We start from the raw sequence: 24,662 nt of genomic DNA, 5'->3' as shown, positions 1-24,662 counted from the left end.
AACTGAGCCACACTGGTCAGGGCTAACCTTGAGTTCTTTAAATCTTGAAGGTGGTAATACATTCCAAACCAGTTGGTTGAAGAGAAAGTGTCTAGTGAGGTTCCTTGTTTGACTCTAAAGCCATAAGGCCGCATCATTGAAGCTTTCCACTTGCAGGGATTAATGCAACGTCTTCTGAGCCCTGGCTACTGCTTAGCTCTGCTTTGTATTTGCCAGACTCATTGCTTCACCTGCAGGTTATTAGCAGGCAGGTTTACCTTTAAAGATGAGGGACTTTCTGGCGATGACCTCCTCCCTACCCCAGCCCCCACCCCGTCACTTAGAGAAGTACTTTTCCTAGCACCCTCACAAACACGCTTGTGAGTCCTCCGGAAGTCCAGTTAAAATGCAGCTCGTGATGCAGTACGTCTGGAGTGGGACTGCGATACCGTGTTTCTAGCAGATTCCCGGCTTATGCTCAGTGCTTCTGGTCCATAGGCTGTGCTTTGGGAAGCCAAGTCCTGGAACGGTGTTTCGCAGCCTCAGCTGGTCATCAGACTCAATGGGTTGTATGCTCTGCTTTTGCCAGAAAACATTTAGGTAAGTAGACAAAGTCAGTAAGAGTTGGCAAAGCACTTACAGCTAAGCACAAATCCAAATTAAGGTGTAATTTACCATGTCAGTGGAGGATTTGGGGTTTCAAGACTTATAATTTCTGCATGTGGAATAAAATTTGCTGGCATGGGAGGCACTGAATACAAGCATTTGAGAGTAAGTCTGTCACATCCTTCCAATGAGAGCCAACCCTGCTCTGCAAAGCCCTTACTACATAGCTCAGCTAATCCTTATGCCAGTCATCCTGTATGTGCTTCATCTTACAGAGGAAAAAATCAAATTTCTACCCCTGTTACATCTCTGTTGCCTTCTTCTAGGCCTTTATCATTTCCCCTTTCATGGCTCTGACTTAGGTCTCCAGCGTTCCTTTTGCTCCATATACTGTTTCTCCTGCTCCCAGAATCCCCTGCAAACACAGTTTGGTGTGTATGCCTTTCAGACCTATGCTGGTTCTCTATTGTCTACAGGATGAAGCTGGGACTCTGGTACAAAGTCCCAGGACTTGATTCTCCAGGCATGGCCTGTATCTCCATGCCATTGTGTATATTTTGCTGGTCCCTCTCCATGGAACATCTCCCTGTCCTTTTTGGACTCTTATTCATCCTTTGTTCTGGCTCTCTCTTGCTGTGTAACTAATGTTTCATTGACTCATAGCTTTGTGGGTGCATGTGAGAGACATATGTAATGTGGATTCCATGGGTGTTTAAGAAAGTTCCTATGCTACCTGAATGGATACAATTTCTGGGAGTTTAGAGAACTAAACCACTGAACACAACTAGCTCCTTGGGGGGAAACAGAGAGAGAATTTGGCATTGAGAAGGGACGAAGAAGGGGATTTGTTCAAGAGAAGGCTCAGCTTGTTTCAAGGGAGTGTGTGTGGATGCGGCAGCAGAAGGGGGTGTCTCTCCCTGCCCACCCGCTGTGGTGGGCTCGCCCGGAGTCGTGGGTGTGGGGGGCAGTGCTCCATTCAGGGCCCAGGAAGATGAGTGCCGACAGCTCTGCTGTGCTGGCCGCTGTCCCTCCTGTGCAGTCGCGCCCGGGCCCCCTGCCAGGCTCTCACAGCATCTCTCTCTCTCCCCCTGGCTCCCAGGTATAACTACTTCGAGCCTCCAGGATGGCCATCCAATTCCGTTCGCTTTTCCCCTTGGCATTGCCTGGAATGCTAGCGCTCCTCGGCTGGTGGTGGTTCTTCTCGCGTAAAAAAGAGCACGTCAGCAGCAGCGACAGCCTGGTGGAGGCCAGCGCTGCGGACCTGAGGGCCAGCCCTGCCAGTGAGGAAGATCCCTGTCCTACAGCGGAGTCCACACCCCCCAGTGTCACCCGGCCAGCAGAAACAGGCAAGCCTTCCGCAGAGCCCCCAGCCTTGCTGCGGGCTCACCCAGCCTGTCGTAGATCAGAGTCCTCAGACAGCCTTTTGAACATCACGGACATGAGCTTTCGAAGACGGATAGACAGTGCAAGGGTAGAACTACCCCTGACTGGTGACAAAGCCAAGTCTGTTCCTGTAGAGTGCTCCCTTCCACCTACAGAGTCTGTTCCATTCCCCCACGAGGGGGGGCGTGACCCGCAAGGCCTGTCTGCAGCCCCCACAGAGAAGCGCGGCCCTGGGGAGAAGGCGGCTGAAGGCACCGGTGACGCAGTGTTGGGAGCAAGTGTGCTGGAAGGAGGTGTGTTGTCCCCAGAGCATGGCTCTGCCCCACAGAGCAGCAAGGTGCCTGGCCTGGCTCCGTTGGCAGGAAGGGGAGAGGGAGGGAAGAGCAGCCTGCCTCAGGTGGAGGGGGCCGCAGCAGGGCCGTGGCTGAGCAGCTTCGTGGAATCGGCTCCCAGGGAGCGGGCCGAGGATGTCGAAACACCAGCACTGCAGGTCAGAAATGGCCGGGCCTGGGACGGAGAACTGAGCAAAGAGGAAACCTGGGATAAAAATGAGGAGATTGAGCAAGCTGCCTTCCAGCTTATCTCCAAAGTGATCTTGGAGGCCACTGAAGAAGTGCTGGCCACCACCATGGGCAAGAGTGTAGGCTGCGTGTATCAGGCTTCAGCTGGTCAGCTCCAAGGGCCAGAGAAGGAGACCTGTGTCCCAGTCTGCCAGAAAACTGTCCTCAGGCAAGATGCCTTGGAGCTCACTCCAGCCTCAGTGGAGGCAGCCACAGCAGAGGCAGTCTTGGGCCCGTCAGACGCTGCCCTTCCCTCCCCAGGCCTGCCAGCAGAGGACCTACCACCACCAAAGAGCTATGTGAGCTGCCTGACCAGCCCTCTGTCCAGCCCCACCAAGGACATGAAGCCAAAGAATTCTGTGCACCACATCGCCCTGGTCCCCTGCCCACCACCAGCCACCTCCCTTGGAGAGTCACTGGACAACGCAAGCGTTGCGGTGACAGATGCCAGCTGTGTTACCTGCATGTCTGACAACACCCAGGGGGTCCCTTCAGTGGCCTCCGGGAAGTGTGCAAATTCCATCAACACTTCAGGGCTTGAAGACTCATGTACAGAGACGACCAACTCCAGCCCCAGGGACAAGGCCACCACCTCGCCACGGCCACAAAGTACTGTGCCCTTCAGCAATGGGGTGCTGAAGGGGGAGTTGTCAGACTTGGGGACTGAGGATGGATGGACCGTGGATGCAGAAGCGGATCATTCAGGAGGTAGGAGGGTCCTCTAAGTCCGTTCCTCTGGAGTGCTCCCTCCCTTCTTGGAGTCTGTTCCATTCCCCCGTGGAGCAGCTGAGGTGTGCAGGCATGAGGCAAGGCATGGCCCACAGGCCCATCTGCAGCCCCCACAGAGAAGCATGGCCCTGGGGTGACGGCGAGAGAGCTGGGGCTGAAGGCACTTAGAGGACCAGGGGAGGGGGTCTCCTAAATGCAGTAGGAAAGGCAGCTGGTCTGCCTCTCCCTCTGCTACTTCTGCAGTAATGGTGCTCTCCCACTCCGTCCCAGCAGGCCTGCAGGAAGTCAGGGCACAGGGTAGGGCTGGAGGGTAACTGAAAAGTTAAGTCTGCCCTAGACCCCAAAGCCATGGGAGCTGTGACTTGATTTGGCAGCTGGTGGCCCTCCCTAGCCCATCTGAAGGAACTGGATCAAAGTTGGGTTCACCAATTAACTTAAGTTTGTCTCTTTTAAACTAACCTGTTAATTTTTATTTTTAAATGGAGAAAGGCCTTCTTAGTGTTAATTCCCTTGAGTACCAGGAATGGGTGTGAGCTTGTTTAATGGTGTATTTCCTTTTAATCATGTGCTTGTTCCCATGTCTTCACCTGCTTTCCTTCTCCAGAAGCTTTTTCCTGGTAAGTGTCCCGAGAATGGCCCCGGCTTTGCATACTCATGGAGGCTCCCGCCCTCCCACGTGTTGCTGTCACCTGTTCCTCCGCAGAGTGCCTCAGCCATTTTCTTTCTGTGCAGCTGCAGGGCCACCCCCCGGGAAAGAGGGCCACTTTGGTAACAAAGTGTCCCCTGGGATTTTCGAGTGTTGACCCCAGCGTAGACAGTTCAGACCACTTAACTCCCAGGTCAGCAACTCCTGACCCCGTTTCTGCAGTTGCTGTGGGGCATTTTCATTGATCTTGTGCGAAGAGGCTACGAATTCCCTGTGTGGGTCTCTGACCTGCCTGTCCTAGAACCTTTTCCTATCACTTCAGCTCCAGGAAGGCTGGGAATCTTTCTTGGGAATTCAGCACTTTGAGCAGCACCTGGTCTCTACTACACATTACATTTTGTCACCTCTAAGATGCTATTGATTATGACACTTCTATTTTTACGTACCTGTAAAATAAAATAAAAATGCTGCTGATCGGGAGTGTAGAAGGCCAGAGACTATAAGATGCACTCTAACTTTAGGGATGTTAAAATGTGGGGCTTATTTTTTTATCCTCACCCACAAGGACGTGCTTATTGATTTCAAAGAGAAGGAGAGAGGGAGAGAAACATGCAGGAGAGAAACATCAATTGGTTGCCTCTTGCACATGCCCCGACTAGGGACCAAACCCACCACCAAGGCATGTGCCCTGACTGGGAATCAAACCCGTGACCCATCAGTGCATGGGATGACACTCCAACAAACTGAGCCACACCAGCCAGGGCTTAATGTGGAGCTTTTTAAAAGACACCTTAAAATGAATGAAAAATCTCTTTTAAGAATCAAGGGGTCTCCTTTTGCCTCTTGCCTGTCAGGTTAATTAACAAGCCCCCAGCCTTGTCATGCCAACTCTAGGTTGATAGTAGCTACTCAGATGGGTCGAAGAATGCTGAATTTAGGCCTTGCAGAAGAGGAGGCTGGGATAGCATGGTGCTAGATGGGGACTTGTGGGGATGGCAGATAGCAGCTTGGTAGTAGTACCGATCACCAAGTAAACACTCAGTTGTGCCAAGCACCAGGCAGTGCCTTGCCTGCATTTTCCTGGTAGCCCTGCCTTGTGGGTGAGGAAGTTGGAGCTCAAGGGGGTCAGTGATCACCCAGCTGAGGAACCTGGAAGCTGCCCTTTTGAGTACAGCCTTCTAGAGTCTTGGCCACCTCTGGGTGTCTTCCTCTGTCCAGCAGAGGATGGGGACCCCTGCTGTTAAAGGTTGAGGTTACTCTGAAGGTGGCTTAGCTGTGGGGGTATCTCTTAAGCCTTCTTACTCCTCTGCATCCAGACAGTACATGGATTGCTTGGCAAAGGATAATGCCTTGGGTTTGGTGAAACCATGTGCAAGTTAACCTAATTAGTAGAATCTCAGGATTGATCTATTTCTGGCAATTGACTTGTCCATATTTAAATCAGAACCACTTCTCTTAAGCTGGTTTGGCCCCCTGTTTTTCTGTGGTGGTCCACTTTGCACACTCCTGATCAAGAGTGGAGCAGCCCAAGTCAGTGCCAGACTCCTGCTGCTTGTGCTGTCCTCTTGGGAGGGAGCTTTAGCTCAGCCTTTGGACCAGGGGCGTAAAGACCCGCCGTGAGCCCACAGGAGCACTCAGGGTTGCACAAGTCGGGACTGAGCAGAGGGAAAGGAGGGCCTCCTTCCTGCATCCACTTTTGGATGTAAGAACAGGGTCCTTAGACAAACCAGCGAGGGAGGGCTTTTTCTAGCTTTGCTTGGCTGAAGGCCACTTACTGTGAGCTCTAGTGGGGACCTTGGGACTCTTGGTCTGAGGGGCTGGTGTTGTTAGAAAGGTATGGACTGGTTGTGACCAGTCGGTCTCTTTAGGGGCCTGTACCTAATACCCAGCTCCTGGGACCATGTGGACCTGTTGGCCCGTCCTCTCCTCTGCCCCGTGGATTGCCCCTCCTGGGCCACTGTCTTCCCAGTTCACCACTTGTCTGCTCCAGCAGCTGTGGCTGGGCGTGGCTGGGCATGGCTGCCAATGAAGCAAGTTGGACAGGCTAAAATTAGGTGTATCTGCACCCCCAGCCCTCCTTTCATTGGGGTTGTTCTGAGCCTTCGAGACTTCGAGTCGACAGTCACCTGCCAAGTTTGAGGAGGGGCGGGGAGCAGCGCCTCCCCGGAATGTGGGTCTGGGGAGTTGAGCATTATTAGTTGCACTGAGCTGGTGTTTGGGTGTCTGTGCATGCTGCTTCCTCCCCTGCAGGCTCGGACGGGAACAGCATGGATTCCGTGGATGGCTGCTGTGGCCTCAGGAAGACTGACAGTTTCCAGAACGCCCAGGCAGGCTCCAACCCTAAGAAGGTCGACCTCATCATCTGGGAGATTGAAGTGCCAAAGGTAAGGGCTGTGAGCTCAAAGTTCCCCTGGGCCAGGGTCGTCAGGCTTAGGGGGTGGGGTGCAGGGGATGGAGTCAACCAGGAGAAAGTCCTAGGTGACCAAAGGTTGAAGGGAAAGGGAACTCTCCGCTTTGCCAAGCTTCAGAGAGCTTCCTGCAAGATGCATTTCTCCACTGCCTTTGGGAGCGTCCTGTTCTTGTCCTCTTCAGACTCCCAGGCCTGCTCCCGCCCCTGGGCTTTGCTTGTGTGTCCCAGTGCTCAGATCTGTTGGGAGAGTCTAGCAAAACCAGACGGAGGACATGGGCCAGCGGGGAGTCCCTTCGCTGTGCTCTGCTCAAGCTCTCCAATGCAAAGTATTTTATAATTGAGCACAGCATAAATCCATATTTTATAAAATTTGAGAAGGCAAAGGATAATTTAGAACTGTATGAAGAAAATAAAAATCAGCTCTAATCCTACCCCCGAGAGTGACTGGGAAGACTTTTTTCATTCTTGTCTTATACCCTGTAGTTTTTAAACGAAACTGAGATTGTTGCTTTAATTAATGCTTTTAAATATTTAACAATTTAATTTTCCTGTGCTGTTCTTTGAAAATGTAATTTTAACTGCATTATTCATTGTATGAATGTCAATTTACTTCACCAGTCCCCAATTCCAGGGTGCTTAAGTGGTTTCTCGCTTCTTGTTCTAACTTACAACTTATTGCCTTGGTCTTGATGTTTATCTCTGGGGCTCAGAAGTAATTGGCCGACTGCATTCTCCCGGGGTATTTAGTGCCCTGCCCCGGGGAGACTTCGCTTGGTTTGAACTCTGGGTCAGGTGGGCTACTCTGACAGGGTGCCAGCTTCCTCAGTTGTCTCCTCCCCCAGGGACCCTGATAGCCACCTTGTCCTCTTCTCCTTCAGTGGCTGTGAAGGGCATACCTGAGCAGCTCTGGGCACTGAGGGACCAAGTCTCTAGAAGCTCCGTGGGGGTGGGGTCATTTGGGATTGATTCAGAGTGTGTCTTACATCATGGCTAAGTTTGGCCGCTCTCCGTGCCGTGAACTCTGGTGTGCTTGGGCATATCTGCGAGTTTCAGGCTCTGAAGGCTCAGTTGGCAGCAGGTGCCCAAAGGTTCTTTCTTAGATCTTTACTATCAAATTGAGCCTCTGTATCTTTAATCCTGAGTAGACTCGAGGAGGTGGAAGGGGTGTAAATTGACCCTTGTGCTGGTAAAACATCTCATACTCTGGTTTTGGGAGGAGAAATTGCTGCCTGTGCTGCTTTCTGGGTTCAGGCCACATTGTCAGAGGATGAAACTGGAACTGCTAAGTCCTGGAGCCAAACTTGGTCGTGCAGCTGCTTTTAGCTGTGTGATGTTGGGCAAACTACTTAGCCTCTCTGGGTTTGTTTTCCTCATCTGTAAAATGGTGATAAAAAGGTATCCATTTCATACATTTGAGCCAAATGCAGGGGCTTAGAATAATGCCCGGGAAAGGAGTGCTGGCATATTAACAGTTCATATGTTTGAGTTTGACCTTGTGTAAAACAAAGTTAGGTCTTTGGGAGCACAGGGAATTGGTTTCCCATTAACCAACTCACTCTTTCTCAGCACTTAGTCGGTCGGCTCATTGGCAAGCAGGGGCGGTATGTGAGTTTTCTGAAGCAAACATCGGGTGCCAAGATCTACATCTCAACCCTGCCTTACACCCAGAACATCCAAATCTGCCACATAGAAGGTCAGTGGCCGCTGCTGCCTTGTGTTTAGTAAAGTCATTGGGTTTCTAGCCCCTGTAGATGCCTTTCTTCCTTAGGCAAAATTTAGCACCTTAAAGATGCACTTGAACTCTGGGAGAAGTCCTGTGGAATTGGGTGTGGTTTCACTGTGTTCGTCTTGCCCATGTGACTCCTCCTTCCTCCCTCATGTAGGCTCTCAGCATCATGTAGACAAGGCGCTGAACTTGATTGGGAAGAAGTTCAAGGAACTGAACCTCACCAACATCTATGCTCCCCCACTGCCTTCACTGGCACTGCCTTCTCTGCCAATGACTTCTTGGGTGAGCATGCTCCTGGGAGCCCAGGACTTCCTGTGCCCTTTTCTGCCCTACCTGCCCCAAACAAGAAATTCCAAGACCTTGGGCCAAGGGCTCATTGGTGCTTGTGCCTGCCTGCCTCTGGCCTCCACTGGTCAGCTTTGCTTCTAGCCTGTGTCCTCTGGTAAGAAGCCAGAGGCCTCTTGGTCCCCGATTGGAAGAACTGCTCTCCCCTGGCTCTGCCCCCTGGGTACCCTTTATGTTCAAGGCATTTGCTGAGGAAGGGTTGTAGTCTCTCCAGGAGACTGGGAGGGTCCAGACTGGTGTGGGACTCCTTGAAGTCTGGGTGGGGCCCACTGCTGTGGGCTTAGATGGGCTTGTAATGGGTCATTCCTTACCCCTAGTTGAGGCAGATCTAGTGGTAGCCTTGGTGAAGGATTCCCTTCTCCGTCCTGCTTCCCAGGAGGTACCTAGAGTATAAAGGAGAAGCAGTAACCTCCACCAGGCCCAGAAAGCCATGTGACTCTTTGCTGGTGGACCTGGGAGTTCGGCAGGAGGTGGAGCTGACATCTTGGGGACCCCTGTGTCCTGGGGGATGGCAGGGTCTCTGGGGCCTATCTCTCCTGTACTGTACCTCCTGCCCTATTTGGGCCTCATCTTGCTGAGGCTACAGACACGCACCGCTTAATGACAAGGATACACCCGAGAAAGGTGTCATCAGGCAATTTTGTTGTTGCGCGGACGTAGAGTATAATCACATGAACCTAGACGGTATAACCTCCTGCCCCTAGGCTGTATGGTGTCCCCCCATCATATATGCAGTCGTTCCTTGACCAAAGTGCCATTATGACACACGTGACTACTGCATTTCACACGTGGGCTGAATGCGCTGCCTCAAGAAAATTGCCTGCCCAGCTTTTGTTCAGGACAGTGGACTTTTGGGTCCTGTATCTTGCCCCCTCTAGAGACCCTTGTGCTTTGGGGGAAGCAATGGAGGCCCTTTTCCTTTCTCGTGGATATTTGGGAGTGGGCTGAACCTCACTCAGCGCTTCATTTCTGAATCAGTATTGTCCTCAGGACGCTGGGCCCCATGCCCACTCTGTTTCTGTATAATTGAGTGGCTACTGCAGCTTCCTTCCCTAGTTCTATGTGTGGCTCTGTGGGACTGGAGAAGAGGTCCCAGATGCCTTTTAACTGGCAGCCCTGGGGGAGAGGGGGCGGCCAGGACTCAACCAGAGCCTCTCGTGCCACCTGGCTGGGAGGTGGATGAGACGCTCTGCTGTGGCCAGAGCACCCAGGTGTTTCCTGCAGCCTAGCATGGGGAAAGCTAGTCTTAAGGACAGTTCTTCCAGGGGCTGGTCTTGGCCTCTCCCAGGGCCTTTAGTGTGGGCCTGACCCCTGAGCAAACCTGCATTCCAAATCCCAGCATGGGGATGAGTTGGGAGAATGTCAGTGGAGCCTAGAGAAGAGGAAATACGACTCAGGCTGTTGCAGACTTTGATGGTGGACCCTTGCTGGCAGAAAGGTAGAGAGACGCTGTCAAACCCCAAGCTCCTGGGGTCAGCTATTCGCCCACAGGAGCTGGCTGATGGGTCTGAGGGCCTGCCCACCTTGGCACCTTGTCTCAGTGGCTGCCTCACTCCTGTTTGCCTTCCCCCGGTCTTACAGACTCAGAGGGGCAGGGGGCAGGGGGTGGCGGAGCTCTGGCGGATGGACCTTGTCCAGGGCAGTGGGAGGCCCAGCAAGGCCTCCACAGTCTGCTCCTGAAGCCTCCCTGCCCAGCCCTACACGAGGCCGCCTCTAGTGGTTACTCTCGGTATCACAGGACAAGGGCCACTGTCATGTCCAAACCCTTTCCATGCTAAAGTAGTTTTCCTTGAACCCCTGGCATCTGTGTGCCACATGCTTTGGTTTGCCAGGCTCTTTTCAAAGAGGTACAAGTTCAGAGACTTGCCCTGGGGCTTTGGGGCTTACCCCACACTTGAGGGGTTGCTGCAGGGCCTGCTGCCCCTCCGCCTCCCCACAGCTCATGCTCCCGGATGGCATCACTGTGGAGGTGATCGTGGTCAACCAGGTCAACGCTGGGCACCTGTTTGTGCAGCAGCACACACACCCGACCTTCCACGCGCTCCGCAGCCTGGACCACCAGATGTACCTCTGCTACTCTCAGCCTGGAATCCCCACCTTGCCCACCCCGGTGGAAAGTAAGTGCTGCCCTGGAGGCCCGGAGGAGCCCTGGGCTTTGGCCAGGCCAGGGAAGAGGTTGTGGGGGCAGCTCTTCTGGGATCCCTCATGGGGTCAGCATCCCCGAGTTTTTGCTCTTGGCATGGGTTGCTCTGGGCTGAGTTCCCTGGTTAGCCCCAGCTGCTGTTTCCACTGGCTGATGGAGCCCTGGCATTGGAGTGGGGTTTTGACACGTGGATTCAGGTTCCAGCTCTGCCACTTACCTGTTGAATGGAATGGATGCCCGCTGGTTCCAGGAATTAGAGTTGGGTACTGTGTGTGTTATATGTAAACTGTCTGATACAGATCAGTGCCCACAAAAGCTCCTTGAGGGCATCAGACTCCTGCAGTGAGTTTAGACCATCTCCATTTGACAGATGAGAAAACTGCCTCTGAAATCGTGTGACTTGCCTAAGTGATACCTGAGCTGGAGCTGAGATCCGAACCCAGCGAGCCCATTCTCTGTCACTATTGTCTTTGTTGCCCTGTTAGCAGGAACTGAAAGTCAGAATATCCCTCCACCATCCCCATCAATGACTCCACGTCTGCAGTCCCCCAATGGGATTTAAGCTTTAGGAAGACCTTTGGGTTATCTGTAGCATTTTGTATGGTTTTCCTTTTGGAGGAATAAAAATTTTAGATTTTGTCAGATTCTGTAATTTTGCCTCAACCCAGCAGTAAAGACTAACCTGCACGAGGGGCTGCCTTTAAGGATCAGGCCCCGTGTGGTCAGCTGTGTCCCAGGCCCTCATCCCAGCAGCCGGGGCAGCTGCCACGGGTGCCACTGGGCGACTTCCCCTTTGATACAGTCGGCCCCACTCCTGTGGCCCGGGGTGGGGTTGGTGACTGACTACTGGAACACTTGCTCTCTGGCCTTGTTGGCCACCCAGGGTATCCCTGCCCTCAGTACCTTCCTGAAGCGAAGGCCAGAAGAGGTGGGGTTAGGCCTGCGAGCCCCTTCGGGTCAGCGCCCCGTCTGAGTTGTCGTGGGCTGAGGCAGACCCTGCCTACCAGGCCGCTGAGATCTGCTACACTTGAAGATTTTTGAGTCTTTCTAGGATTTTCCCTTTAGAATATAGGTCCCAGTTTCTAGAGTTTTGTATTTCACTTTTTATTCTGGTTTATCTCTGTCCATCGTGGGCTTCAGTAAATTTCAGAGTAAAGGGATCTAGATGAATGCTTTTTGGTCTGGATAGCTTTTGGATGCACACCTGCTAGGCTGAATTTCCCATTCCAGGTCCTTCTAGTGGCCAGTCAGAGGCTCTGGGGAGGCTTCGGGGAGCCCTTGCTGTTCAGGTCCCCTGCGGCTTGTGGGGGGCAGGCCTCTGAGAAGCAAGGTGGGAGGTGGGTGGTTTTCACCGGGTGGCCTTGGTGTCTTGCCTGGGCCAGGCTCATCCACACGTTCTCTTCCTGCCCCACAGTAACGGTCATCTGCGCGGCCCCCGGGGTGGATGGCGCCTGGTGGCGAGCCCAGGTGGTGGCCTCCTATGAGGAGAGCAATGAAGTGGAGATTCGCTACGTGGACTACGGGGGATATAAGAGAGTGAAAGTGGATGAGCTCCGGCAAATCCGGTGAGTCAAGGCCCCTCACACGGGCACACACCCTGCTTCTAAGGGCACCGATTTCTGCGCAGCCGGCTCAGTTCTGCCAAGCCTGGGACATGGGTTAATTCTCCCTGCTACCTGCTCTGCTTTAGCAGAGTGTGACTTAAACAGAGTCCATTGCTCACCTCAGCCACAAACTGCGCTAGAAAGGCCTGTCGTGTGAAAGAATTCCCCCGAGTGTCACACGGCCTGAAGACCCTCTGGGGTCAGGCTTGCGGCTGAGCTGGCGGCCTGTGTTCAGGTGTGTGGGGAACTGAGGCCTGCTGCCCATCACAGGGATCTTTGCTCTGCTTCATCCTGGGTTGCTAGGGTCACAGCGTTAACACAGTAAATATCAACCTGGAGTGGAGTCAGTTTTCAATCCACGTTCAGTGTGTTCCTTTCTTGTTTTTCTAGGTCTGATTTTGTGACCCTGCCGTTCCAGGGAGCAGAAGTCCTTCTGGACAGCGTGATGCCTCTGTCAGGTAACAGGTGGGGGCTTCTGGCTGGGGGCGGAGTGGGGGTAGTTTTTGAGAGTAGGTTTTTTTCTCTTTGAGAGCCTCATTTTCACCTGGAGGGCTTGTGCTAACATTGATTGCTGCCACTGTCCATTTCTGATTGATGGATAGCTTTGGGCTAAGGCCTGGAAACTTGTCCTTCTAGTTTGTAGGTGGGGCTAATGCTGCTGGTCCATGGCCCACCCTTCCAGGTCCACAGCTTAGACTTTACCCAGGCCTGCAACTCAGAGAGGCTTCCACTGCCGGCGCCTTTCAGAACATAGTTGAGGTTCAGAGTCCTAGTACCTGAGGTTGAGGGCAGGCATTTCGGCCACCAGCACCATGCAGCTGGGCCTCAGCTTCTGGGCACTGTGGGGACCACGCTAATGCTCACCTGTCCACTGTGCTGTCTTAGACTGATCACAGTGCCTGAAGGAAGGGAACCGGCAGTCTGCTTCTGGGCAAGTTACTTAGCCTCGATTTTTTCCGCCTCTGGAAAATGGGGTGGTATCTGGTTTTCAGGATGGCCAAGGGAATTACATGAACCTAGGAACTGTGGATGCTGGTCAATTAGCAGCTACTAATGACCAGGAGTTTTATATTTGCAGGGATTAGTTGATTCCATGCTCTTCCCTCCCCAGAGCTGCCCTGTTAAATCTTGTGCTTGTCTGAAGCAATGAAATGCTTTGGAAGCACTACATTCTGCCTGCAGTCTTGTTGGCTAGAATGTAGCGCACGGTCTTCATTTTGATTTTTTTTATTGCTCTTGCCCAGACTTCCTCTCCATTTCTATCCATCTCAACAGTCCATCCAGGCCCAGCTGAAATGCTCCCTCCTCCATAAGATGTTCCCAGACCTTCGTAAACCTGCCTCTCACGTCCTTACCGTCTCTTGCCTTGGGTGTGTTCTTGTATGTAACTTTTATAATCTGATGAGGGGTGCTGCCTCAGTGCCCTGCCATCTGCTCTGTAGTGACTGCCCACGTAGGGTCGTGTGGCCGACTGCCTGGCAGGTTTGAATTCCACCTGCATCGCTCTAGGAGCTGGTTGACCTTCGGCCATCAACCTTTGTCTTCTGTGTTCTCACCTAGAAATAGGGGATAACACCTGCCCTCTGTAGGGTGTTACTGATTCAGTGGAAGAACATACCCAATGTGCTCAGCCCAGTCAGCCCCTGAATAGGTGGTGGTGGTGGTATTTCCATTGAAGGCAGAGTGTCCATCCCTCTGGGCCTCTGCCCCCTGTGAGTAGCACTTAGCAAGGACCCTGAGTGTACGTAGAGGCCTGGCTCTGTTCCTGACATTGGTGGCTCTCCCAGATGAAGTTCTCAGGTCCCACGGCAGCCTCTGAGGCCTTCTGCTTGGAATACACCTGGAAGTTGAGTGTGTGACAAGTGTGCCCTGCCTCAGTGAGAGTCTAAATGCTGCTTTTCCTTCTCCTTCGAAAGATGGAGACCACTTCTCACCTGAAGCGGACGCAGCTATGAGCGAGATGACTGGAAATACGGCGCTGCTGGCTCAGGTGCGTGGCTGGTGGGAGGGGGCAGGGCCGGCCAGGCTTCCGCAGGGCCTCTCGGCCTCCAGTGCCGAGCACCCGGGCTGCTTGGGCGCTGCCCTTGTAGCTCCTGCCTTCCTGCGGCCCCTGCCCTGGGTCAGCAGCAGTCTTGACAGCGAGGTGCCTAGGGTAACTTCCAAACGTGCTGGGCTTTTTTGTTTGTTTTCAGGTGACCAATTACAGCCCAACTGGCATCCCTCTGATTCAGCTGTGGAGTGTGGTTGGAGATGAGGTAAGTTCTGTCCTTTTCCCTTCTGAGTCACTGCCAGCAGTAACGATCAGCTCAGCGCAGGGCCGGTGCTGGCATTGCTCCTCCCAAGCTAATCAGAGGATGCAGCTCTAGACCAGTGTCCCCCAGGGCACCTTGAGCCATGTCTGGAGACCTTTGTGGCTGACACAGCTGGGAGTGAGTAGAGGGCATGGAGGCTGCTAAACATTTTATAGTGCACAGGCGAGTTCCCACAGCAAAGAAGTATCTGGCCCAGAATGTCACGAGCCTTCTGTCCCTTGGGTTTTCCTCTCCTCTGTCTCACGATATCACTGCTTAGGTTTCTTCAATGCATTGAAAAGCCTGACCTCATGCCGGCAGAACACATAAGTAAACACCCCAGCTGACCCAGAAAATGAGTCACACCCCCTCCACCGCTGCTGTTGTAGCAGTAGCCGGCGGTGGTCGCCTGGGCCTTAAAAGGGAGACCCCACGCCAGCGTGAGAAGGGGCCCCTGGGTGCCGCGGGCAGAGCTCTTAAGGGAACTTTCTTTTCCAGGTGGTGTTGATCAACCGGTCGCTGGTGGAGCGAGGACTCGCTCAGTGGGTAGACAGCTACTACACGAGCCTCTGACCCCCGTCCCCGCAGCTGCTTGAGTCTGTTGCACTGTTGACGTTGGGCTTGGCACTCAAGGCAGAGACTTTACATCAGAATAACAAACCTTGTCTTCCTCAGAAAGTCCTTTTTCTCTCCCCACATATTTTAGTCATGTTGAGAAGGTGGTTTGTCTCTGAGACAAGGAAGGAGCTGTGGATTCTTTTCAAAGCCATAGGATGGTGTTTAACAAGCCAGTCAGCTTAACCTAATTCTAAGCTGTTAAAAAAATAAGTGGAAGAAAAACAAAAATGGAAGGAAAACTATCTTGACCAAGTTGTTCTGTTCCCTCCCCTCCATCCCTCTCTCCCTTCCCACTTCCTCCCCAAACCAAACCAACTGCAACAGACAGGCTGAGGCGGCAGCTGCGTGATTGAGAGGGTTTCTTTTGCTTCAAAATCTTTCTTCAGGGAGCAAGACATGAACTGATGCATTGGTATTAATTACTTGTACAGCCTCCATAAATGAGCTTATGATGTTTAACCAGTTTTTATAAACTTGACCTAGGCCACTAAGAAGGCAGACTTTTTAATGCGTATGTACATACAAAGCAATCATACCTCTCTCTGGCCTTGGTCCGTGGGAGAAGCGAACTGTTTGTTATCTGGCCAAGCCTTGTTGTAATTTGTAACCATTTTCTATTTGTGCAAACCCTGTAAATATGTGTTTAAAAAATGTAATATTTTATACAAGATACACTGGAGAACAAAGGGAACTCATGGCGTTTCCGCGCCCCAGGCCGGTGGTCAGCAGAAGTCGCAGCGCCCGGAGCGCCTCTTGCTGGGACCTGTGGTCCTCTGTGCCGAACAGGGTGACTGCATGGCAGAGGTTGTGATCTGGGGACTTTTTTTTTTTTTCTTTCTGTCCAAGTTTGTTTAAAAAAAAGAAAGCAACTCACTGAATGACCAGAGATTGTGATCCGGGGAATTTTTTTTTTTTCTTTCTGTACAAATTTGTTAAAAAAAAGAAAGCAACTCATTGAATTACCTGGCAGTGGTGTGTTTGATTCTTTTTTAAACTGGCTCCAACATTGTGCGGTTTTAAATAAGTAACTTAAGCTTGTATAAAGCTTGAATCGGATACACAGTAGCTTTGAGTCATTTGTTCGATGGCGAAGAGGGTTGGGGAGTAAAGAGGCAGTTGTGAGTGTGCCGGGCTGGAGGGCTGAGGCTCTCTGAAGGCAGGGTAGCCAGAAACTTGCATCTGGCCTTTCCCCCTCCGTGCCCCATAAGGTGGCCGTGAGCATCCTCTGGCTTCCTCAGTGGACATCTCAAATAGCCAGGCTTGAGTGTAAGGTACTGGTTTCCAAAAGTCTTTGGTTATGCATCCTCAATAGATCCATTAAGTTACTAGCACTGTAGTGGTAAGAATGATGTAAAATGTACAAGCCTTAACGTGGTGAGAGCAGAGAGATCTTCATTAACCAGTCCCTCCTCTTATAGGCAGACTCAGGCCCTCAGTCCAGGCCTCAGAGGCTCCGAGACCGAGATGGCCCCAGCAGCCTTCACACTGAAGGAGCCCTCCCACAGAGCTGCAGGTAACCAGGGGTTGAAAGTCTCAGTTTCCCTCACCTGTAGGAAGAAGGTGAATGGCACGCATCTCATAAGGTGGTGAAGTGAAACGGTGGCCCTGTTCCCAGCGTGCAGAGTGGGCCCAGGGCAAGCTCGCATGCAGCCGAAGCTGCCGGTAGCCAGTCTCCAAGCGGTAACTGGGTGTGACTTTGGCCAAGTCATGTGACGGCCAGGCCTCGGCTTTTTCTGTGCAGCTTTCGTCACTGGAGCAGAAGGCACATATGGGAGCCCTTGAGCTAGTCTGGGGAGAGCTGCAAAGCCTGGTGTGCAGAGTTGGACTTTATCTTGGGGAGCCGTTGAGGGGTTCTAACAGAGGGAATCATATAATTTTGGTGCAAGGAGGAGGATGGGAAGTGGATGAGCAGAGACCAAAGCCAGGATGGTTCAGACGGACAAGCAAAGATCAGGATCCTTGGACAAAGACCCCCATATGGAGGGCTGGGGGATGCAGTGGGGGAAAGGAGGTGGGTGGCCTGCTCCTGTGTCTCAGGTTCTCTTGGCTGAGCCTTCAGGGATGGTCACTAACCAGGCTGGAGGTTGGTGAAGGCATGCAGTCTGAATAGATGCGTCTCAAGTTGCTGTGGGCCTTTTATTTCTAGGGTTCTGAAAAAGTTGATTTTGACCATTTTGCTAAATAATCTTGTTGCATTTATGGAAGAGAAAATTTATAAGAGGTCTAGCTGCACCACTCCTGCAAGTACATTTTAGAGTTAATTAATTGAATTAATTATTTGTGGGCCACCTGGAGGACAGCGTTAAGTGCGAGTTTGAAAACTCATGAGAAAAGCAGGTGCCGGAGAGAGATTTGGTCATCTGCCCATGTGTGGGGGAGAGGTGGGGTGCTGGATTAAGGGGGCTAGGCTTTCCAGCCTATTCTCACTGCCGGTGTTTGCATCGGCTTCCCCTCTGGTCCTTGGGGCCCACTAGAAATGGAAGGGGTGACTGGTTCTGGTCGGGCATCAGCATGGAGGCGGGTGCTGGGGCTCTGCTACATCTCGGACCATCACAGGTGTAGGGTAAAATAGTAGCCCGAGTCACGGAGTGCTGACTGTGTCAGACACTGCTGTTTTACAGGAAGTCCTTGGTCCTCACGACAACCCAGTGGGGCAGGGACTGACCCCGGAGGTAGAAGGTGCCGATGGTAGGAAGTGGGTTTTGGAAGGAGTAGAGCTGAGACTGAAAGCCAGGCTTTACCATGCCAGGTTCTCTTAACCACGTCTCCTCTGAAGCACCAAGAGGATGACTGTGCCTTGTCCCACCTCCCCAGGTAAATGCCACAGTAGTTCAAGGCTCAGCCCATGGGGAGCTTTGAAAGGGAAAATGAAAGAAACACTACAGCAGGAGCGAGAGCTCATTTTGCTTGCATGAAAAATTAAAATTTATGTAATGTCAACAAAGGAGACACTTAATGGCATCTAGGCCAGAAGGGTGACTGTTTTTAATCTATGCTGATCTAAAGGAAAACATGGCCTCCGTTGGAAACTGTCTTAAAGGATGCGGACAGGGAAAGAGAGAATCCGGGTCTGTTTCTAGACCAGCACAGCGCTGTCCAATAGAAATATACGAGCCACAAAGTATAATTTAAATTTTTCTAGGAAACACAATACAAAGGAAAAAGAAACAGGTGACACTAGTAATAATTGAGCCCAGTATCTCATTTCTCTATGTAATGGACATTAAAAATAAATGAGTTATTTCACTCAGTCTTTGAAATGGGTGTGTATATTCTCTGCCTCCAGCCTGTCTGTCCAAACCAACCGCAGCTTAGGTGCTCAGGGGCCCGGGTGGCTGGAGGCCCTGCAGAGCAGCACAGGACCAGGGTGTTCCTTTGCTCACCTGCCACAGACACTGACAGCCTTCTCTGTGCTTCCTGACCTCGTTGCGGAAGTGCTAGGGGTCTTCGGCACCTTTTCCAGATGCCTTTCAGAATGATTTGGGGGAGGGGATTGAGGCCTATGTTCTGACATTAGAAAACAATGATGCTGCTGGTTTGGTATAAAGTTTTATGTAATCTCTGAAATCGGGCTCGTAAATTATTCAGACTTATTGTTTTGGCCTCCCTCCCTGCACCCTCTTTCTCTCTCTTTTTTTTTTTTTTTTTTTTTGTGCCTGTACTATATGTTCATTTCTAAGAAAACCACATTAAATGATTCTGCTATTGTCATGTTTTCTGGTTTCTCTTCACTTCTTTTTATAAGTTTCAGTTAGTTGCTTAGTTTGAAAAAGCTCAGAAAGGTATTTCCTCATCAGCGTTAAAATAGCTTTGGTATCCTGTTTGGGGCTTTTTGTTTTGAATTTTATATCCTTTTTCTCTGTCACTTTAGGTGAGTGTTTTATAAACACTTGCTAAAATTATTTTTTAAGTGAAATCTGTGAAGCCAAGAGGTGAATTTAGCTTGTTAATTGTGATTGCTGTTACAATATTATTTGCCATTTAGTTCATTTTCCAATTGTTTTCCTTTTTTTTTTTTTTTTTTTTTTTTTGCTTTTCTCATTATTTGCTTGATTAAATTTTCCCCTCTAGTAGATTTAGCTTTCAACATCTTATTTGTATGTTACCAGTGGATGTCAGTTATCCACTGATAACTTGGATTTATATTTCTCTCAATATCTCATATTTAAGGCATCCTTTCTCCCTAAACGTTAAGAAACTCAGCAGCATGTCAGATTTCTGCCCTTTTTCCTCCACGTGTGCACACACGCACATGATCTGATTCCTGGGTTTTGTTGGAACATCTGGAATACAATTCTGAGTTCCAAACTTCTCACACATACCTTTACCTCAAGGATCTTTTAATGGTGACATTAAACTTGAATGGCTCACTTGCCCTCCGCCTGGCCCAGCGTCACTTTCCGGTGGAGACTGACTAGTGTCTGGGTCCCAGCAGAAGACTGCAAAACAGAGATGCAGCTGACCAATGGCATGTGGTATATGGAGCAGCAAGTGTAGTCGCTGAGGTCTGGCCTGTCCTCGCCTGTCCTGGTCGATGGTCTGGTTCTGGGTCCCAGACTTCCCCTCTGAGGACTCAGAGTTATGGCCATGGGGCATGGGACAAGCTCCCACAGCCCCATCTGTAAAACGTGGGTGTCAGTTAGATGAGCACTGAGGTTTGCTAGGTTTGACTTCAGACTTACCTATTCTGCAAAGAGGGGCCTTCCCTGAAGATTCCTTTAATGAGGCTGACTTCTTTTGTATTTTTACAAATTCTGCAAGTTACCTAGAAGAGGTCTTGGCTGTTTGTCACTAGAAATAGGCCCAGTCCACATCTCATGGGGACAGATGGCATTTGAGGAGCCGTGGAAGACACCAGAGAGCAGACACCTCCTTCAAGAGCTGGGGTAGATTTCTCCGGCCTCCCTGGTTCGGCCACAGGCGGGAACTGTGCTTCTGCCATTGACCTTTCTCTCTCGAGCCCTGCCCTACTGAACCCACATCTGCTTTTTAATAAGACACCCAGGTGATGTGTGTGCACATCAAAGTTTAAGAAGCGCTGTGACAGGGCAGGAGTGTCCCGCACTGGTTGCATATTGGAATTGCCTCTGAAGCTACCAATGCCTGGGACCCATTCCCAGACACGCAGATTGAATTGGTTTGGGCTGCAGCCCTGGCATTGAGATATACAGTGGAACCTCAGCTCTCGAACTTAATTCGTTCCAGAAGGCTGGTCGAGAAGTGATTTTTTCGAAAACCGAATCTCCTTTGTCGCCTGAGAGATGCGTGACTGATCGTACAGCTGCCAGAAGGGTGTTGGGTCCAGAACCAAAGTCTGACAACCAAGACGTTTCTTTCCGTGAACAACTTGGTTGAGAACCAAAATGTTGGAGATGGGAGAATTTGAGAACCGAGGTTTGACTGCAGTTTTAAAACTTGTTACCTTTGGAGTATAACATATATGTACTGAGGTGCATAAAGTGCACAAATCTTGATTGTGGGATGCGGTGCATTTTTACACATATCGACCTGGGTAACCATCAGCAGATGAAAATAGAGGAGTATTTCCCAGACCCCAGGATTTCCTCTCTCTGATGCCCTTTTATCTCCGATCCCCTCTCCCCAGGTAACCAGTATTCTTTTGTCACCCTAAGATTCGTTTGCCTGTAATGAAACATCGCATGAATGGATCGTCCACTAAGGGTGCGTGCTGCTTCCGCTCGCCGTGGTGTCTGGGTATGTGCAATCCGCGTATGAACATGCTGCAACTTACCCGTTCTCTGGTGTTCCTCTGGGTTTCTAGTTTGTGTCATAATGAATAAAGCTGCTATGACTCACTCGTGTGTGTTTGGTGGATTTCTTTTCCTTTCTCTTGGCCCTGCCCCTGAAACTGTACAGGGTAGGAATCCGTTCAGCTTCAGTAATTAGGTGCATATTGAGATGGGAAAGGGCTCACCAGGTGACGCTGATGTGCTGCTGGGAAGGAGAATCCGTGCAGAGACAGCTCTAAGTCCTGCCGCCCCACTGCTGCTCCGAGGCCCATTGAGTTCTGCCAGGTTCCCCAGTTGCCCCACTAAATCCCTAAGCCGTGTCTGTTGCTTGCCACCAGTGGGCCCTATCCGACCAGACATGTAGCTCCAGTCCAGCTCCTACCACCACCCTGAATCCGCTTCAGTGTTAAATTCTCACCCCCATTGTCTCTGTCAATGGAATGCTAGTGTTGAGCTGCTGCCTCCCCTGCCAGAGCCCTTTCCCCCCCCCCCCCGCAGCAGCCCAGCTGGGATGCTCGCCCTCCTGTGGGCGTGTGGATGTGGCCTATCCACAGCATCCTCCTCCCTGTCCTGAGAGCATAGCAGGGTTGACAGGAAGCTGAAGTGGCATAAAACTCATAGAGTGCTTAGCGCAGGGCCTGGTGGAAAGAGTGCAGCGAATAGATGATGCTGAAATGCAGACCGCGGAACCTTTCCATCGTCACTCTGTTTTCATGGAGTGCGCGCCGCGCGGAGACCTGCGCCCTTCAGAAGGTAGGCGCTGCTCATCGCGGGTTAAATGAAACGCAGTCACACCTGTTTCTTCCTTTAAAGGGTAGCTGGTGGACAGGTCACTCATGTGACTCATGTCATTTCTGTGGGGCAGCGCTGGGTAAGGGGAACGCATCCTAGTGTTTCCCAAATTAGGGGGCTCAGGCCGTTCTTTTTAGAGTTTACTTGCAGGCTTGTCAAAGAAAGGGCTGAGCCCTCCCTGGAAACGCTTAAAAAGGGGACTGGGGTTCTGCATTTTCAATAAGTCCCAGCTGAACTCATTCCCTCTGACATTTGAGATTCACCGCGTCTACAACTTGAGGCAATTTCATTTTCTGCTTAAACAGATATACTTCCTTGCTTTAGATTGTGGAAAGATGGAACTCTCATTCTCTACGTTGGTTTAGCTGCCAGGAATGTTCAGGGCTAAGTTTTGGGTTAAATTAGTGTTTAGTTATTGTGTCAGCTGGGGTGGCTGTTCCCTGTCTGCTGGTGTGTGAGGGTGGCCATGCCTTAGGGTAGTATCTGGAGGACAAACAACACTGTTTGTACTATGTAGAGTTTCTGGCATCGGAAGACCTGTCCTGCAGTCTCAGTTCTGTCCTGTGGTTGTTCAGAGGATAAAAAAAGAGATCGTTTAATTCCAATAAAAAGCTTACCTAAAAACATAAACATAAAAGCAAACGCACTCCACACAAGCCATGAAGTTCTTGAGCCACTAGATGGCGCCATAGCACAAGTTCCTGGAAGTGTCGTTCCCCCCTCCCCCCACCCCCTGCTTTTGGGGGTTGCCTTAGAACGGTGGTTCTCCAAGTGGTTCTCGTTCTCAGAACTTAACCAGAAATGCAAGGTCTCAGGCCACACCCAGACCCACTGAGTCAGAAACCGTTTTAACATGCTGCCTGCCCAGATACACACTGAAGTTGGAGAATCACTGCCTTGGGGGAGCTTGGGTAAGTGGGAGTAGGAAGTGTGGGAGAGAGGGCTGGCTGGAGGGGGTGGGGTGGGGCAGAGCGGGCTCAGGGGAGGGGAGAATGAAGGAACAGTTCCAAATTGTCCACATTTGGACAGAGGTCACACAAATTAGGGAGCAATTAAGGAACAAGAGACTGGGCAGTGATTTTTATCTTTATTATTTATTTATTTAAATATTTTATTTATTGATAGAGAGAGGGGAAGGGAGGGAGGGAGAACGACAAGGAGCGAAACGTCACTGTGTGACCGAAACATCAATCAGTTGCCTTGAATGTGCCCCTGTCAGGGATCAACCCCGCAACCCAGTCATGTGCCCTGACCAGGAATCAAACCAGGAGACCTTTTGCTTCATGGGATGACGCCCAACCAACTGAGCCACGCCGGCCAGGACTGTGCTTTTCCTTTTGGGTAAGGGTTGTCAAATGGTGTCAGCTGGACAGAAGGGAAAGGGGATCCCTGGGGAACCCTGACTTTAGGGGAAAGGCCCTGGGCCAGGAGCAGACACCAGAGCCTGGCTGAGCTCTGCAGGGCTCCTCAGCCAGCCTCTGCCCCCCAGAGCTGTTGATTTCTACTCGTTCTGAAATTTCACCAAAGCACTACTGTGTTAATGGACTGAAATCTTGCAACCCTCTCAAGACAGTCCAGGAAAAATGGATGCTCAGAAATCAAAAAGAAGCTTGAGAGGAGGTGGAAAAGTCACTTGTGAATTAAAACCTTATTTTTATCTTTCCAATCCTATCTGTATCATAAGGGGAGGCCAGTGCCAGAGTGAACTCCTATCTTTTAATTTTTTTTTCTGGCAGACCAAAATTCCTTTTGCAGGTGGCTCTTGAGCCTTCAGAGGGGCAATGCATCATGCAAATAATTTTTTCTGTTGTGACGTGTACAGTTTAGTTTGATTTATTTTTGATGTCAGAAACAAAATGGAAAGTTAATGCTTTAAAAATGAGCGTGGCTGGCTGAATAAATAAATAATATGCTCTTGGCCAGGACCTGCTGGTGCCTCCTTAATTGCCCATTGAGTCTTTAATTCTCTGCACTTTAACATCTACAGAAATTAAGAGGCCACAGAGCATGGACATGTCTTTTGTTAAACAAATTACAGAAGCTGAGGTTTTAGAAGGTGTAGTCCTTCCTTGGCTTCGACTTAGCATTTCAAGGCAGGAGGACGAAAGTCAGGTGCCTTTGACAGCTTCTTCCAGGAGAATGGCGGGACCTCACCTTGTTTTCCAGCCATGAATATTTATGGGACATCCACAGACCTGAGAAACTAGAGAACACAGAACAACACTGCACTCCCTCCTGTGGTTTCTTGGGGCATCCGAAAGTGGCATGGCCTGGTTTTCCTACAGAAGGTGACGGTGCTCGTGGTCTCATCCCCAAAGACCAGCCAGAGGAGATGGGGCCCCAGGTCCTGGGCAGGTTCTTCATTCTTTCAGTCCAAACTGCAGAAAGTTGAAGGTCTCTAACCTCTGTGCCTCCTGCCTCCTGCCTCCACAAGGGCTGTCTGCACTGTGGCTGGTTCTCCCTTCTTCCTCTAATGCGGTGAGGTTCCCTCCCCCAGTAAGTATTTCTGAACCCACATTGCCAGCCGCCCACTGTGCAATGTAGCCCGCCTGTCCCCAGAACACAGCTAGTGTCATTCTGCTCTGACATCACCTCCTGGTATTGTGAGTGCCTTGGGAACAGGACATTCGTTGTTGGTTTTCTTATCTCTGTAACTTGAACATATGAAACATCATAGATCCTCCAAAATATTTGGCCAACAGAAACTCAGTTAACAGGATGAAATAAATGCCCCAAAAGTCATTCCATGACTATTTCCTCGTCTTTTGTGTTCTGGCCTCTCGCACCTCTGTCAGGAAGTCTTTCCTCATATCCCCCTTAAGCCAGGCAGCATTGCATTCAGGGAGAGTGGGAGGAGGTTAAATGAGAAAATGTATGCAAAGCAGTTGACAGGTCCCTCACACCAGTGGCCCCAGGAGGTCTGGGACACGTGGTGCCTGCCTAAGACTCTGGTGGGTCCAGGCTGGGTCTGGCAGGACAGGTGTGAGGTCAGAGGGAGAAAAGGTCATATCCTGTTGGGTTTTAGACCTTTGCACATGACGTATCTGACCACAGGGGTGTGGCACGAGGACCAAGAG

General features: G+C 51.0%; 1 protein-coding gene across 3 annotated transcripts in view; it reads left to right on the top strand.

Moving 5' to 3' along the window:
- AKAP1 (A-kinase anchoring protein 1) overlaps positions 1 to 16,005 on the top strand; it is a 59,647-nt gene extending 43,642 nt beyond the window's left edge. For all 3 annotated transcript variants that reach the window (XM_090257766.1, XM_090257765.1, XM_090257767.1), the window contains 10 exons: positions 1,685 to 3,236; positions 6,154 to 6,287; positions 7,880 to 8,006; positions 8,197 to 8,324; positions 10,327 to 10,504; positions 11,945 to 12,095; positions 12,525 to 12,592; positions 14,051 to 14,124; positions 14,327 to 14,389; positions 14,924 to 16,005. In XM_090257766.1, the coding sequence (XP_090113892.1) occupies positions 1,709 to 3,236; positions 6,154 to 6,287; positions 7,880 to 8,006; positions 8,197 to 8,324; positions 10,327 to 10,504; positions 11,945 to 12,095; positions 12,525 to 12,592; positions 14,051 to 14,124; positions 14,327 to 14,389; positions 14,924 to 14,998 (2,526 nt within the window). In that variant the 5' untranslated portion in view covers positions 1,685 to 1,708 and the 3' untranslated portion in view covers positions 14,999 to 16,005. The remainder of the gene's footprint in view (positions 1 to 1,684; positions 3,237 to 6,153; positions 6,288 to 7,879; positions 8,007 to 8,196; positions 8,325 to 10,326; positions 10,505 to 11,944; positions 12,096 to 12,524; positions 12,593 to 14,050; positions 14,125 to 14,326; positions 14,390 to 14,923) is intronic.
- The last annotated feature ends 8,657 nt before the right edge of the window (positions 16,006 to 24,662 follow it).

Source organism: Furipterus horrens, unplaced genomic scaffold (genome assembly GCF_987537825.1).
Source record: "Furipterus horrens unplaced genomic scaffold, mFurHor1.1.pri manual_scaffold_11, whole genome shotgun sequence".
In the NCBI taxonomy this organism is placed as follows: Eukaryota; Metazoa; Chordata; class Mammalia; order Chiroptera; family Furipteridae; genus Furipterus; species Furipterus horrens.
Note: the sequence above shows the minus strand (reverse complement) of the source record. Positions and strands in the feature narration are given on the sequence as shown.